Source organism: Pinus tabuliformis, chromosome 1_2 (genome assembly GCF_031772625.1).
Source record: "Pinus tabuliformis cultivar Carrire ecotype Pingquan chromosome 1_2, CPIR1, whole genome shotgun sequence".
In the NCBI taxonomy this organism is placed as follows: Eukaryota; Viridiplantae; Streptophyta; class Pinopsida; order Pinales; family Pinaceae; genus Pinus; species Pinus tabuliformis.
In genome coordinates this window covers 766427606-766444720 of record NC_142298.1, presented here as the reverse complement: position 1 = coordinate 766444720, position 17115 = coordinate 766427606, and the positions used below count along the sequence as shown (strand labels likewise).

Below are 17115 nucleotides of genomic sequence, written 5' to 3'. Positions count from 1 at the left end.
GTCAGGGGATGTGAGGCCCCATTTCCTGCGATTCGAAGCCGATATCTTGTCAGGCCCTGGGAGGGTGGCGGAGAATCGGAGAAGGAGGGTGGCGGAGAGTGAGACATTCCTGGTGGCCGGAGTCGGACAATTTTCCGATCGGTGTCAGAAAACAGGCCATTCTACCCCTAGGTAGACTACTCTTAATTCAATACTTGAAGGTCAACGCAGATATACTACTCCTAATTCAATACCTGAAGGTCAACGCAGGTATGATGTGAAGATTTTTTTATCACTGTCCCTAAAAGCAATTAGGCTACTCTTATTTCAGACTTTATAACATTTTAAATGTGGTTTGACATGGCCGCTCGATACCCAGAGCATATTGATCTCTGTTTCTTTTTCAATAACAGTGGCATGGCAGCCTGTTATATCCGGATATTAAACAACCATGTCAGGCCACATTAAAAATGCTATAAGGTCTGAAATAAAAGTCGCCAATTAAAACTGCGGTCGCCAAAATTCCTTAGCATTGTGTAATAATTCAATCCCTGAAGGTCAACGCAGGTATGATGTGAGGATTAGTGACTTGTGCGTATTTGTTGGTGTTATTACAGATATAATATCCATCAGGAGCTCCTCCTTCGATATGGAGAAGGTAAAGAGATCCTAAATAGCGGAATAAGGGGGAAATATATACAGAAGGGTTTGGGCTTCCTTTGTTTTTTATAAGCAGGTAAAGTCGTTTTAAGTTTGAGACGCATGGGCACGCCGGAGACATCTCGAGAGCCATGCCCCGACCGAATTCTGGACGATGTTGGTGGCGCCTTCGGCATGGGGGCGGTGGGAGGATCAGTCTTCCATTTGATGAAGGGAATTTACAATTCCCCCAAGGGTGAACGGATTCTTGGCGGCACGCAGGCCGTGAGGCTGAACGCACCTCGCATTGGCGGAGGTTTCGCAGTTTGGGGTGGTCTTTTCTCGGCTTTTGATTGCTCGATGGTGTACGTCAGGCAAAAAGAGGACCCCTGGAATTCTATAATTGCCGGAGCCGCGACCGGAGGGTTTCTCCAAATGCGTCATGGACCCCGGGCCACTACCAGGTCCGCTATATTTGGTGGCGTTTTGCTTGCTTTGATAGAGGGTGCGGGGATTATGCTGAATAGGGTTTTGAGTGCGCAGCAACAGTTTCCTCCCATGGTTGAAGATGTGCCTAATATGCAAGGTCCTATTCCAGGATTTCAAGGCTATGGACCCATTCCTGCTAATATTGCGGGTCCTGGGGCCGAGTCAGCACAAGTCCCCGGGCAGAGTAGCTCCTGGTTTGGAGGATATAAAGGGCTTTTCGAGGGCAAGAAGGAAGAATCGCAGCATAGTAGTGGTAGTGGTAAGGCTGAGGTTTTGGAGAGTTTTGATCAGCCCAGTGCTCCGGTGCCCACTTTTGAGTTGAAGTGATTCGAGGGATTTTCGTATTTGTCTGCTTCAGCTACCAGCCTACCAGGTAAGGGCCTGAAATTCATCCCTTTTAAAGTTATGAATGAATTATAAATCTTTATTTATTTACTTTTTTCCTTCAGCGACCATGCCACATACAAGTGAGAAAAAGGTGATGACCATTAAACAAGAGTGGCATCACACAAAGAATTTGTGGAAGTGCTTTGCACTCTTCCATCTATTCATTATCTCAGTCAAGCGCAGAAGATCTCAGCCTGATAAAACTTATGCTTGTATTCCTCAAAATGACAACCTGATAAAATTTAAACTTGTATTCCTCAAAATGACAACCTTGTAAAATTTAAGCGTGGATTCCTCAAAATTAATGAGAGTATGTCCAATCGGATATTATCCACGATTTGCTGTGTACCTCACTGAAGTGTTATCGCTGGGCAGTACTAGCATTTCTTTCATACCTTGTTTGCTGACTGTAGCTTATCATTTGTGCAAAGTGAACTAAAGATAAGTCAGTAAATTAAAATTTGCCACTGGCCTCTTTTTAACCATGTCATTAGAAAAAATCAAAGCATCTTATATTCTGCCTTCCTTATAAAGCTTGATAGAGTTCGTATACTGTGATTTAACATATGATTGACCAAAGCCTTCTTCAGAGTATTCCATCTGTTTTACCTGTCGACATTGAAGTTGTATCAAGGTCATTATCATCACATAATCTCTATGTAGTTGATGCTTCTTGTATCTTTCCTTCATCATAAAGCATTTTGATGAACTTAAGACGAGAGACATCAAGCTCTGGCCCAAACAACAATATGTGGCAGATTGTGTACTGCTCTGTAATATACTAGGGCAATTTTTGCCTAGTGTTTCTTCAGCACTTGCAAAATTCTTTTCTGTTTAGAAAATGACACAGGCTGTTCCAGTGTAAATATAACCTTCAGAAATTGATAATATTCTTTCAAGTTTTATCAACACAGCCAAACAAACATATAGTTCAATCATTCTACAATTAATCAACTGATTCCAGAATACATTAATACTGATTCCAGCATAAATCAACTGATTCCAGAATAGTTCCAAACAGTGCTAATCTAATTTAGAATCCAGCATAAATCAACCAAGTACCGAATGGTTCCAAACAGTGCTAATCTAATTCAGAACTAGATTACTGATGAACTCAACTGAACCGAGTTACTTCTACTTGTGGGCAGTTCTGACTTCAGTATGAAAACCTCATCTTACTACAGGAACTGTCTGAGACGCAATGGAAGCTCAGGGGTGGATTTTGAGTTGCTTCAAAGAGATAGTGAGATGTCTGAGAGGTGACTGACTCTGAACTGACCTTAATTTGCTTGAAACACTTCCCAGAATCTGCCTCAAGGTTTCTGCAATGCCTCAGGAACTTGAGGCGTCTTCCACACAGAACTGTTTGACCACAGTGAGGGTTTGGACTAGCGCGGAAGACCTTTCAACCTTGCTTCGAATGGTCACAGAATTGAATCTGTTCCATAATTTTGGCCTCTGAGTCTGTTGAAGGATTCTGTCCAACCTTAGGAATATTCAATCTGCTTCAAATGGTATTCCTTCTGCCATGGAATGATATTGCATGGAGTTGAGCCTCAGCAAATTTCAATCTGTCCAAGATTTAGCCTTATAGACAAATCGTCGAGCCTCAGGGTGACTCAATTGCTTTTCTACAGAGTCTTTCTATAAAATTACATCGCTGCTCCTTGTATAGAGAAAACTTTATTGCTAGAACAAAGTAGAAAGAGGAAATAAAACTGATTAGGGTGGAATCCTTCACCACTGAAATTAGAAGAAAAGAGAAGGGGTCTTAAAAACCTCAGAGCTACAACTCAAGAAAACAGATGATTTGATTCCCAATTGATGATGATTGGTTTGATTTCAACTCTTTTCCATTTATAGATTTTTCATGCGCTCCAAAATGAGAGGGGTTGTGGGTGCAACCTCCAATTTTGGGTTTTTTAGCCACAGTTGACTCAACTTTTGCCCAATGTTGCCCTGACATAGGAAAGCTTGGGGTTTTACCCCTTTATTGAGACTGTAGACAAGGGGGTCAGATAGACTATTTTGTTCTCCATTAGTTCATCAAAACCGTTCTCCCTCCCATGTGGCATCTTCTTCCTGCAAATTCTTCCATCTAGTAAGATATTCTGAAATTACTATGCCTCTTAGTTTCTTTTCTTGTATTGCCATGATTGCTTTTGGGATTACCTATAGTTGTCCCTCTTCATCCAAAGGGTGTGGTTTGATAGAAGTAGTGACCTGCTGCCTGACAACCTTCTTGAGATAGGAAACATGGAAGGCTGTAATAATATAAGGAGATTTTTGCCTTATTTTTTTATTATAGTAATTAGGGTTTAAAAAAATTTTCCTTTTAAAATTTATACAAGTAATTCAATCTAATTCAATAATATAATTTTAGTCCATAGTACTAATATTAATGTAAAATAACCCAACTGTCATATCAATACAATGGACAAAATCCAACAGACTCTGATTCACGTACAATCAATGCAACAGATATAAATCCCAGCCGACTCAACAGTTTCACAGAAAACTGGACTTCTATGCAAAATTGACAAAACCTGACTTTTATGCAACACAAGAGTAAATATATTCCGACTATGTAACTTCAGATAAGCCTTATCCGACTTGACATCTGCACAGAGAAAAACCGACTTCTATGCAACACATGAGTAAATATACTCCGACTATGTAACTTCAGATAAGCCTCGGTCGACTCGACATCTCTACAGAGAAAAATCGTCTTCTATGCAAATTGATAAAACACGACACAGGATCAATTATATGTAGGCCTGTGCTTTATTGTCAGCCCCTGACTAAGTCAACAATTCATTAATTAACTAAAGGTGTGTTCTGTAGTTCCATTATGAATACAAGGCTACGACTTCCACTTATCATAGTGCAATATGAAAAAAACGCATTGGTTAGAGAGGCATGATACACCATTAATAAGAAGGAAGTACCAAGATATTAGTGGGAACCAGAGTGCCAACTATGCTACAAATGTTAATTATTTGAGTGTTGTGAGACTATTGCATGCACGGAAATGTTTGAGCTTTACACTTTCATATACCCATACATTTGAATAGAGGCTAGGTGCTGTTGTTTTACTACAATGTGAAATGTCTATTGTAGATGTAGTTAGATTGGACGGTTAGAGATGTACACATTTTTGGCATAATATGGAAATGGAAATAGGAAAGGTTGAAGTTGTCAAACAAATAATTGTTCTTTCAAAAAATTTGAAGACGAGTTATTACAACACCAATACCACCATCAACGTGGACACCACATGCTTGAGGTAAAAGAGGATCCTGAGATAACAAAATCTGTAGATGTAGAAGCACCAACTCCACCTCTAATGATGAAGAACACATAATCTCTCTCTTGATTATAAAATCTCTTTTATATATGACCTCTTCATTTAGGTGAGAATGAATCTATAGAGGAAACAAAATCCACAGATTATATAATTTGTTTATGAAATGTACCTGGTTGTGAAGGAATAAATAAGTGTTTCAATCTCTGTTTTTTGAGGTTCTTTGAATTGCTTATGCGATCAAATATTAGCGTCTGTTTGTTATCTGTCCTTAAAAAGTATGCTTCAGTAAAAAGTAGTGATGTTCTGTAGAGTAACCTTCTGGAATGCTTTAATGTGAAGATAGTATTTTACCTACAAAACATGGAATTGAAGAATGTGCTTATATATCAGAGTTCTGTTATTGCATCTTTATCTTCCCTACCTGAAATGCTATTATCTTCCTTTCCCTGTATATTTCACTGGACTGAAAGAATGGATTTTCTGAATGGCATGGTTGTCAAGTTGTGGAGTTGTTTGTTGGTTTTACTTGGTATTCTCAAAGGGCTAGACTGAGACATTTTGAATCAATTCTGAAGGTTGTTTTATTCATAGGCCTGCCAGTGCCAATAATTTTGTGTCCAGTTGTGGTTATCTGCGGAAACTTTCTGGCAGGCTTAGGATATGGTCTCTTTACACCCCTGGCGGTAACCTTTAAGGCTATTGGTAAGGGATGTGACAACAAACTTTCATATTTTTGTGGTTATTGTTGCCTGTACGTTGTATGTCATAGATCATATTCTATTTTATGATATGAGTTCCATAAAATCAAAAGTCATAGTCAAAGGGTTTGATTTCATCTCGGTGTTTCTCAATAGAGATTCTTTGTCAATACATCCATCTGCATTATAACCTGAATCCCAAAAATCTTTGAGTAATTTCTCCAAACTTCAGCTTTCCATAGTGGACACACCATCATCACCTCTCTTCATTACCACTATAGGAATCTTGTGGGCTGCTTAAGAAAACTATCTTATGGTAGAATTCGATCCACTCACACTAACATATACTATATATAGACATACGGTTTTTGGCCAGTGTAGGGGCATTCACTGTCCAGTGTGTAAGTTCTTCAAATGGAAATGGAAGAATAAAGCATATAAATATATTATCCTTCGTAATATTCAAAATGTATTATCGATCAGGATACTTTTGTTTATTAGTGTTCTGGTGTCAAAGGAAGAATCAATGTACTCCGATATGTCCATTTGCATTGTTTATCCTCTTCATTTGACGAGTACCATTTGGATGTATCCAAATATATTTGTTGCTCTCCAACTCGATTCATGTCACCATTTTGTTGCTTGGATGATACACATAATTGATTATGCAAGTGAATGAGCTATTTCTTTGTAATCCTCCAACATGTTGTTCTGTATGGAACTTCTTTATTGCTTAGAGATACTTACAAGGAAATTCTAGATTCCATAATGACTAGTATGACAGGTTGTATTGGTTTTCACCGAGTTACCCTTTGTTTTTTGGCAGGTTTAGAAATGCAAGATGTACCATAAGATGCAGTTGGTGTGATACATTCAAATTAAAGAACGTGTTTTACTGTGTTCTCCCACAACTAATTTGATATATGATTATGCCCTTAATTACAGATTCATTACAGCCAAATTCACTGAATCAAAGGTCTAGGATATTCATCATTCCTACAGTGTTCTTCATGTGGCCTTACAGGATGCGCTGTGTACACATAATGTCCTTTCAATTCTGCACCTGTTTGAACTACTCTGAGTTTTAATCAGAGATACATGTTGGATGGAATAAAATAGGTACTGTGTTACATGAGCATATTGCTTCCTTCAACCTTAAAGGGGTGAATGAAGATGCTTTTAGGTGCAGGCTTGTGGATGAGGCTTGGCATGCAGGTCCTACTTAATTTTTTATACTTGTCACAATTTAGACAAAAGTAATTGCAAGTTACTAAAAGCAGTTTTCCAATCTCTCTCCCCGGCCCTCAAGTTACACAAACCAGCAATATATTTATTCAAGGGACTTGATATTTTCTTTATGGATTGTGATTTATAATAAGTATTGCCATATTTCCTTGTTGTTGCTCGAGGGATGTTTACAGTGATGACAGTTATTGTGTTTCATCAGTACTTGATTAATTAGATGCCAAAATAATTGTTCCCATGTATTATCTTTATATTCCATGCCAAACATCTGCAAACTAAACTACTAATTTCAATGCATCATATGCTGAAATTGCTGCGAGTCATCCTGCATTTCAGAAATGTTAATGGCTGGAGGGGTTCCCCTTCAGTTGTTAACTCCAATTTTCCAACTTTCTCACTAGTTCGTTTTCTTGAAATGTTGCTTGTTTTGTTCAATGATGTTAAGAATTGCATTTCTATTTGAACTTGAAAAGCACAATCTGGAAGTAATAAACCATTCCTATTCTAGGGGCAAGTTTTTCTCATCTTTCATTTCTTTTCAGAAGAATGGTGTATGGAGGCAAATTGTCATGTTTTAGCTAGTGGGTATATTACTATTGGGAATCTTGGGTGTTGGATATAAGGCCCCCCATCAAAACAGGAAGATATGGTGAGGTTCATATTCCACTAAAGGCTTGCTACGAGACGCTACAATGTGGTTGTCTATCATCTTAAGGGATACCATGTTGCCTTCAATTTTCCAGTTTCTGGGACCAATATTCAAATTCTACTGGTATATGCAGACAATGGGAAGCTCCTAATGCTGCATCTCCGTTTATGTAGGCAAATAAAATGTCTGCTTGATTAGTATCTCTATAGGGTGGCAAGGTGGAATGGCACAGTATTTGTACATTGGATGGTACAAATAGTGAGCTAAACTTGACTTAGTAGAAATTTTAGAAAGCCTTCCCTGGTGTTCCCTCATTTTGAATATCAACTCAGCTTTTGTGCCTTGCACCTTATCAACAGAAGTAGGGATCAAGAGGGAGTGGATAGTCCCTTACAACCCTCAACAAAATGTAGTAGTAGAAAGAAGGAATAGAACTATTGTAGAAGTTGTAAAAGCAATGATTCATGATCAAAATTTACCCTTGTTCTTATGGGCAGAAGTAGCAAATACAATTGTTTATGTTCAAAGTCGTCATTGAATTTTAGAAGACAAGACTCCTGAGGAAGCATTCACAAGGACAAAACCTGAAGTTAGTCATTTAATAATTTTTGTTTGTCTTGAACATATTCATGTGCCTAAGGAAAAGAGAAAGAAGTTGGAACCGTCAGGAAAGAAGGGTATCTTTGTAGGCAAATAAAATGTCTCCCCTTGTGTTGGCAAATAAAATGTCTGCTCGATTAGTATCTCTATAGGGTGGCAAGGTGGAACTGCACAGTTTTTGTAGATTGGATGGTACAAGTAGTGAGCTAAACTTGATTTAGTAGAAATTTCAGATAGGCTTCCCCGGTGTTCTCTCATTTTTGAATATCTTCATTTAATGTTCCTGCATCTCTGTGCAGCTCCTGGGTTCCATTTCCGTTTTCTTCTCGTGAATATCAACACAGCTTCTATGCCTTGCACCTTATCAACAATCTCAAATATCTTCATTTAATATTCCTGTTCTTAAAATAATAGTGTAACACTATATATACATAGTGTGCATGTTAATCAATATGAAGTCCCATTTCTAACTATCATCCCCAAATCCACCGTTGTCTAACCTTGTCAAGTATCATGAGATATTTCTCGTGGTCTCTTATTTAAGTTAGGACTGAGTAAAATATGGGATTGCAAGTATTTTGTTTAGTGGGTTAGATTTTCTTTAGGGTTTAGGTTTTAGGGTTTAGGATTTACAAAAAAATGATTAAGGCGGAAATAGATCGAAGTACAATCAGTAAAATACCCAAGATAAATTAACTGAAATAAAAAACTGAATTAAAAAATCAAGGACACGAGATGCACAAGAAAAACTTATGTATTTCATATCAAACTAGTTTTGTCCAAAGAAGAGGACTCATCAGTGATAAATAAGAAGTGCGTGCACGCTGTCCTTATATAATGGACATGGGCAGTGCTAGTTGGAAAAAACTAGCTGTTAGCAACATTATTTAATTAATAATTAATTAATTAAATAATATTTTTAAAATTTTAAAATTAATTTTTTTTTAGATTATGTAAAACTGCAATCAAAAAACACTTCTCTTGAAGGCATCAAGGTCGAGGGTCGACACTGCTCATGTAGAATGTGCTGATCTTCCTAGGATTTTGCCAGCAGATCAAAGGTCTATGTAAATGCTGTAACTGAGGGAAGCTTTGGAATTCTCCATGAAGTTTAGGGTTTAGGGAACCCCCAAGGTTTAAAGCTCTGATAGCTTCACAACAGTCTAGCTTTAACACCAGGGGGGCCCTCTTGAGGCCGGTGTGAACTGGACTTCGCGCATAAACCTGCTGAAGAAGAGCAGACCTCTGATCCTAGTGAACCTTGGCGAAGCATGCCTGAAGGAAGTCAGGAGGGTACCCTCTGGACCGAAACCGAAAGTAGAAAGATCTCGCTAGCTCCAGAAAACCTGATTCACTTCTCTTACGAAGAAGATATTGCTGCAACTCATTGACCACAAAGGCAACGTTTTGATGACGAGGGTGCTAAGAAGAAAAAGGAATGTATTGATAGACATTTTGAGGCTTCTGATAGCACCTGGTAGAAAGCTTCCCAGAGGCTTCGAAATCTGAGCCTTTGAAAAGAACTAGGTCCAAAAAGTTGATGCTGGTGGAGGAGATGCAGTAGGTAATATGGATGTGCTTAGGATAGATAGACTGATAGCAATCCAAAAATTGGAGCAATCTATCTTTGGAGCCAGTCCAAACCATGCAGTTGTCATCGATGAAACGCTTAAACAGCTCAATCTCTGGTGAAGGCCTTCTGTGAAAACTTCCTGCTCAAGATGACAATGGAAGAGACAAGCATAGACAACAACAAAATCGCTGCCCATAATAGTACCCCTAACTTGTCGATAAAAGCAACCATTGAACTGAAGAAAATGCTACGAAAGCACAAGTTCGGTTGCAGAGACTATGAAATCAATATCCAGAGAAGAGAAAGATTCAACAGCGCTATGAAGCAACATTTCCCTCAAGGCATGCAAGCCTTGTTGAGTGAGAATGCTAGGGTACAGTGATTCAATGTCAAAGGTTACAAGAAAGGAATCAACATGAAAGCTCTTTGATTCAACAACATGAAGAAGAGAAATAGAATCAGGCAGATGAGTGGGCTGAGAAAGTGAAGTACTAAGCAGCTTATGATGATGAAGCTTAGAAAGAGGTTCAAGCATAAACCCGTTGTAGGAACAAATGGGCCTTCCTACAAGAGAGTTTTTGTGAATTTTTCAAAGAAAGTAGAGCATGCAAGCTCTAGCTTTATGGATTTTGACTTGCTGAATATATTCCCACTGCTGTACTGTAAGGAGATTGCTGAATCTGTCTTGAAGCTAGCTGAGCTTTCTCTTTATGGTGGTCCAGGGAATTGCTGAATAAGGCCTATAGACATTATGATCATATAGTTGCCTGAGGGCTTTTGCAACATATCTATCTTTGTCTAGGACCACAATGCCCAAATTTTTGTCTGTTGGCTTGATGATAATATGGAGTCGGCAAAGGCTCCTTAGAGCAAGCAATTGGGATCTAGAGAAACTAGGTTTGTGGGAAAAATCAACAGAGGCAATCTTACTGTGCAGAAGGGTAAGACCAATATGGAGGGCATGGTTTAGGTAAGGATCACGAATAGGAGGTTCCCAAGAGGAGTTTGGCAATCTAAAAGGATTGTAAACATCATCTGTAGAATTTCCAAAAAATCTCCTGAGACGACAAAGTTTGGAAAAATAGGCATATTCTTTTAGAATATCTACTACAGTCATGGGAGGAGGCCGGGGGGTAAACTTGTGCCTTAAGCCCAATAGCTTTTGTTGGCTGAAAGAAAGAGGGACTTGGGAAAGATTATGGATAGCTAAGATGCTAGTCCGATGATCTAACCTAGAAGGAGTCATTTTTCCAATCAGATAAGCAAGATAGGAGAAAGAGCTAATAGAGGGCAACCAGTAAAGGGTTTGGGATTTGCTTACTCTTAGGAAGCCTTGCTTTTGTTTTTCACCTGGCCATGGTTTTGAAGCAAATTTCGCTGTTGTGGCACAAATGGAGCAGCCCTCAGATTCAAACCAGTGTTCAAAGAAACTTGGTTTTGAATGGACGACGATGGCCCAGCAGCAGATAGTGTGGACCTCCTTCCTCTGCGGAACCTCTCTTTGCTTACCCCGTTTTTTGACTGCTGGGCAGTTTGGTGTTGCTGCTGGGGTAGCTGTTGTGGTTGCTGCCTTTTCCGCTGTTTTTGTCGCTGCTGCTGCTGCCCTTTGTGCTGTTACTGCTTTGGGCACAACAACTTCTATTGCTGCTGCTGTTGCTTAAGAGAGTTGGAAGTTTGCATATCTATCAGTAGAGCAATCTGTTCCTGAATAGGTTTGAGAGAAGCATCCAACTTTTGTTGCTGGGCCTGAAGAGATCTAGCGACCTCTTTTTGGACCAGAACAGAGATAGCTTCCTCCCGAGGTATATCATTGGCTTATTTAGCCAATTCTTCACTGAAAGCATTTCTGGCAGCTTGAGCAGCAGTGCGGGCGGCACGACGCTCAACCAATTCAATTTGGAATTGATTGACTTGTTTGTTATAAGATGCAGTAGCAAGAGAAACCCATTGTGCTGCAATAGTGCTACTTGAAACATGACTTGAACAACTGACGAACTGGATATTGGCGAATGGTTTAGCAAGCTGCTAGAGATTGTCCCAAAAAGATGAAGCAAACTGATTAAGTTTTTCTTCATTTTTAGTGACAATGGTTCCCTCATGCCGAAGATAGAATGCATGGCATTCTTTCCTGAAATTGTCAGTGATGGATTCCAGCCCTGATCTGATTAGATATGGGAACTATTTGGATCTGAAGCAGCAAGACCAGGAGCTTTCACCATAAGGCTCTGAATTACTCGGCCATCTTTCTGAAGGGCTTCAAGTTTTTCCACCAAAGCTTGAGATCTAAGAAAGACCTTAGTGGCTTTTTGGAAATCCTTAACAACGCAGTGAATTACTTCCTCCCAGGATTTAGGGATTGGGGGAAGTTCATCATTGGACAACTGATTAGAGGATTCAGGGGCAAAAACCAGAGGAATTCTTTGCATAGATGAAGAAGGGGTAGAATGCTCTAATGCAGAAATAGAAGAACTAAGAATTCATGGCGTTGAAAAATGCCCAGAACCTGAAGATGAGTTGTCCAAACACTAAAAAATGTCCAAAATCAGAAGATGATTGGCTAAGAGTGGAAGTATGTGCAGCATGAGAATCAAAAGAATGAGGAATCAGATTGTCAAGAGCAGAATGAGAGGCCTATGCAGTTTTAGAGGTTGATTTGGAAGAGTCAAAAGCCATTTGCGTAGAGATTGCTTGGTCAGTTGCTGCAAGAAGAGATGTTGAGCTTATTGCAAGAATTGACCAAGCAATCTTTGCGTAGATGGCTTTTGACTCTTCCAGATCAGCGTTTAAAATTGCGTAGGCCTCTCATTCTGCTCTTGACAATCCGATTCCTCATTTTTTTGATTCTCATGCTGCACATACCTCCGCTCTTGGCTAATCATCTTCTGATTTTGGACAATTTTTAGTGTTGGGCAACTCATCTTTAGGTTCTGGGCATTCCTGGTTTTTCCATTTCTGCATTAGCTCATTCTACCCTTTCTTCTTTTTCTATGCAGAAAATTCCTCTGGTTTCGGCTCCTGAATCTTCTAATCAGTTGTCTAATGATGAACTCCCCCTGGGAGGAAGTAATTCACTACGCTGTTAAGGATTTCGAGAAAACCACTGAGGTCTTTCTTAGATCTCAAGCTTTGGTGGAAAAACTTGAAGCCTTTTAGAAAGATGGCCGAGTAATTCAGAGCCTCATGGTGAAAGTTCATAATTTTGCTGCTTCAGATCCAGATAGTTCCCATATAATCAGATCATGACTAGATTCCATCACTGACAATTTCAGGAAAGAATACCATGCATTCTATCTTTGGCATGAGAGAACCATTGTCACTAAACATGAAGAGAAACTTAATCAGCTTGCTTCATATTTTCGTGACAATCTCCAACAACTTGCTAAACCATTTGCCAATATCTAGTTCGCTAGTTGCTTATCGTTGTTTCAGGTAGCACTATTGCAACATAGTGGTTTCTCTTGCTACTGCTTCTTATAACAAACAAGTCAATCAATTCCAGATTGAATTGGTTGAGCGCTGTGCCGCCCGCACTACTGCTCAAGCTGCTAGAAACGCTTCTGGGGAAGAATTGGCTAAACAAGCCAATAATATATCCGCAAGGAAGCTATCTCTGTTCTGGTCCAAAAAGAGGTCGCTAGATCTCTTCAGGTCCAACAACAAAAGTTTGATGCTTCTCTCAAACCTATTCAGGAACAAATTTCTCTACTGATAGATATGCAAACTTCCAATTCTCTTAAGCAGCAACAAAAACAAAAGCAGCAACTGCAACAACAGCAGCAGCAATTGCCGTAGTAGCAGAAGCTTCCGCAGCAGCAACAACAGTTGTTGTGCCCAAAGCAGAAACAACACAGTGGGGAGCAGTAACAACAACAAAAACAGAGGAAAAGGTAGCAGCCACAGCAGCAACATCAACGGCTGCCCCTGCAGCAACGCAGGCAACAACCCCAACAACACCCCAAAACTGCCCAATGCTTTGCTGCGCAGCAGTAAAAAAACGGGGTAAGCAGAGAGAGGTTTTGCAGGGGAAGGAGGTCCACACTATCTGCTCTTGGGCCATCGCCCTCCATTCAAAACCAAGTTTCTCCAAACACTGGTTTGAATCTGTGGGTTGCTCCATTTGTGCCACAACTACAAAATTTGCTTCAAAACCATGCCTGGGTGAAAAAACAAAGGCAAGGCTTCCTTAGAGTAAGCAAATCCCAAACCCTTTATTGGTTGCCCTCTATTAGCCCTTTATCTCCTATCTTGCTTATCAGATTGGAAAAATGACTCCTTCTAGGTTAGATCGTCGGATTAGCAACTTAGCTATCCATAATCTTTCCTCTGTCCCTCTTTCTTTCAGCCAACAAAAGCTACTGGGCTTAGGGCACACGTTTATCCCCCGACCTTCTCCCATGACTGTAGAAGATATTCTAAAAAAATATGCCTATTTTTCCAGACTTTGTCGTCTTAGGAAATTTTTTGGACCTTCTACAGATGATGTTTTTCAATCCTTTTAGATTGCCAAACTCCTCTTGGGAACCTCCTATTCGTGATCCTGACCTAAACCATGCCCTCCATATTGGTCTTACCCTTCTGCACAATAAGATTGTCTCTGTTGATTTTTTCCACAAACCCAGTTTCTCTAAATCCCAATTGCTTGCTCTAAGGAGCCTTAGCCGACTCCGTATTGTCATCAAGCCCGCGGACAAAAATTTGGGCATTGTGGTACTAGACAAAGATAGATATGTTGCAGAAGCCCTCAGGCAACTATCTGATCATAATGTCTATAGGCCTTATTCAGCAGTTCCCTGGACCGCCATAAAGAGAAAGCTCAGCCAGCTTCAAGACAGATTCAACAATCTCCTTACAATGCAGCAGTGGGAATATATTCAGCAAGTCAAAATCCATAAAGCTAGAGATTGCATGCTCCACTTTCTTTGGAAAATTCACAAAAACCCTCCTGTAAGAAGGCCGATTTGTTCCTACAACGGGTTTATGCTTGAACCTCTTTCTAAGCTTCTTCATCATAAGCTTCTTAGTATTTTACTTGCTCAACCCACTCATCTGCCTGATTCTATTTCTCTTCTTCAAGTTGTTGAATCAAAGAGCTTTCATGTTGATTCACTTCTTGTAACCTTGATATTGAATCACTGTACTCTAGCATTCCCACTCAACAAAGGCTTGCATGCCTTGAGGGAAATGCTGATTCATAGCACGGCTGAATCTTTCTCTTCTCTGGATATTGATTTCTTAGTGTTCGCAGCCGAACTTGTGCTTACGTGGCATTTTCTTCAGTTCAATGGTTGCTTTTATCGACAAGTTAGGGGTATTGCTATGGGCAACGATTTTGCTGTTGTCTATGCTTGTCTCTTCCTTTGTCATCTTAAGCAGGAAGTTTTCAGCGGAATGCCTTCACCAGAGATTGAGCTGTTTAAGCGTTTCATCGATGAAGACTGCATGGTTTGGACTGGCTCCAAAGATAGATTGCTCCAATTTTTGGATTGCTATCAATCTATCTATCCTGAGCACATCCGTATTACTTATTGCATCTCTTCCACCAGCATCAACTTTTTGGACCTAGTTTTTTTCAAAGGCTCAGATTTCGAAGCCTCTGGGAAGCTTTGTAGCAGGTGCTATCAGAAGCCTTAGAATGCCTATCAATACATTCTTTTTTCTTCTTGGCATTCTCGTCATCAAAAGGTTGCTTTTGTGGTCAATGAGTTGCAGCGATATCTTCTTTGTGAGGGTAGTGAATCAGGTTTTTTTGGAGGTAAATAGATCTTTCTACTTTCGGCTTTGGTCTAGAGGGAACCCTCCTGACTTCCTTCAGGCATGCTTCACCAAGGTTCACTGGGATTAGAGGTCTGCTCTTCTTCAGCAGGTTTATGCGCGAGGTCCAATTCACACCGGCCTCAAGAGGGGCCCCCTGGTGTTAAAGCTAGACTTCTGTGAAGCTATCAGAGACCTAGGGGGGTTCCCTAAACCCTAAACATCATGGAGAATTCCAGAGCTTCCGTCAGTTACAACATTTACCTAGACCTTTGATCTGCTGGCGAAATCCTAGGAAGATCGGCGTATTCTACATGAGCAGTGCCGACCCTCGACCTTGATGCTCTCAGGAGTAGTGTTTTTCGATTTCAACTTTTCATAATTATTAATTAAATAATGTTGCTAACGACTAGTTTTTTAACGGCTAGTTTTTTGTAATAGCGAGTTTTTTCCAACTAGCACTACTCTCCATTATATAAGGATAGCTTGAATTTACTTCTTATGTATCATTGATGAGTCCTCTTCTTTGGACGAAACTAGTCTGATATGAAATACATAAGTTTTTCTTGTGCATCTCTTCTGTCCTTGATTTTTTAATTCAGTTTTTTATTTCAGTTAATTTATCTTGGGTATTTCACTGATTGTACTTCGATTTATTTCCGATTTAATCACTTTTTTTGTAAACCCTAAATTGTCTACGGCGAGAAATAATTCCGATTTATCGTTCAGTGATCGCCCCGTCACTTGCTCAATGTCTCATCGCTCTCAAGATTCTCAGAATTCTCGTAATTCTGATTGTCAAGACTCAGCTTGTTCAACTAAGAAACGAATTACTGCTGCTGCAAACAAGCGTTTTCTTCAAGATTTCTTTTTTCTACGTGTTGATTCTGATTGGGTTCGGGTTCGAGCTCTTGTTGATGAAGCGTTAAACATTTCTCCCATGTGGACCTATAAACAACTTTTTGGTTTGCTGAATCAAGTTCCCATGCAGTCTTCAGAGCCTTCCACGCAAAATTTTTCCGTTTCTCCTGCTCAAATTCTTTTCTTACAGAATTTGACAACTGAATCTCAGAATCCAGCTGTTCCAGAACCCTTCGCGTAGTTTTTGCAGCGTTTATCAGATTTATTAGATCCATCAACGTAGTGTCCCACGCAGTTTTTTCAGAATCGATTTGCTGAGCCAGTGTTGGAGCAGATTGCTCCTTTTCCTCCGGCGCAATCAATCACTGAGCCAGTGCTGGATTAGTCTGCTCTCTCTCCCTCTACGTAGTCAATTTCTCAGGTGGTTGAGCAGTGTGCTCCCTATCCAACAACGCAGTTAATTTCTCAGGTGGTCGAGCAATGTGCTCCCTCTCCAGTAACGCAGTCAACTTCTCAGGTGGTTGAGCAGTTTGCTCCCTCTTCAGCAGCGCAGTCTTTTTCTTGAAATGCTGAACCAGTAAAGGAGGGCAAGATAAGAGAAAGGGCTAATAAAAGGAAACCAGTAAAGGGTTCGGGATTTGCTTACTCTAAGGGAGCCTTGCCTTTGTTTTTCCCTCGGGCGTGGTTTTGAAGCACATTTTGCTGCTGTGGCACAAATGGAGCCGCCCCCAGATTCAAACCAGTGTTCAGAGAAACTTGGTTATGAATGGAGGGCAATGGCCCAGTAGCAGATAGTGTGGACATCTTTCTCCTGCAGAACCTCTCTCTGCTTACCCCGTTTTTGGACTGCTGAGCAACAAGGTGATGGGCAGTTTTGGGGTGTTGGGGTTGCTGATGCTGCTGCCTACGTTGCTGCTGCTGTGGCTGCTCCCTTTTT

The 17115-nt window shown here is 40.2% G+C and overlaps 1 protein-coding gene and 1 pseudogene across 3 annotated transcripts; both read left to right on the top strand.

The window, feature by feature from the left end:
* The first annotated feature begins 325 nt into the window (after nucleotides 1-325).
* Nucleotides 326-6791, top strand: LOC149208085 (mitochondrial import inner membrane translocase subunit TIM17-2 pseudogene; annotated as a pseudogene). 2 transcript variants are annotated; one of them, XR_016252722.1, is made up of 2 exons: nucleotides 326-1480; nucleotides 6445-6791. The product of XR_016252722.1 is annotated as a mitochondrial import inner membrane translocase subunit TIM17-2 pseudogene, transcript variant X2 (transcript). The 2 variants fall into 2 exon arrangements; XR_016252721.1 differs by having other exon boundaries at nucleotides 330-1480; nucleotides 6326-6791.
* A 7197-nt stretch (nucleotides 6792-13988) lies between these two features.
* On the top strand, nucleotides 13989-15197 carry LOC149208084 (uncharacterized). The gene has a single exon (XM_089398235.1). The coding sequence runs from the start codon at nucleotides 13989-13991 to the stop codon at nucleotides 15195-15197; it is 1209 nt and encodes a 402-aa protein (XP_089254361.1).
* Nucleotides 15198-17115: the final 1918 nt, after the last annotated feature.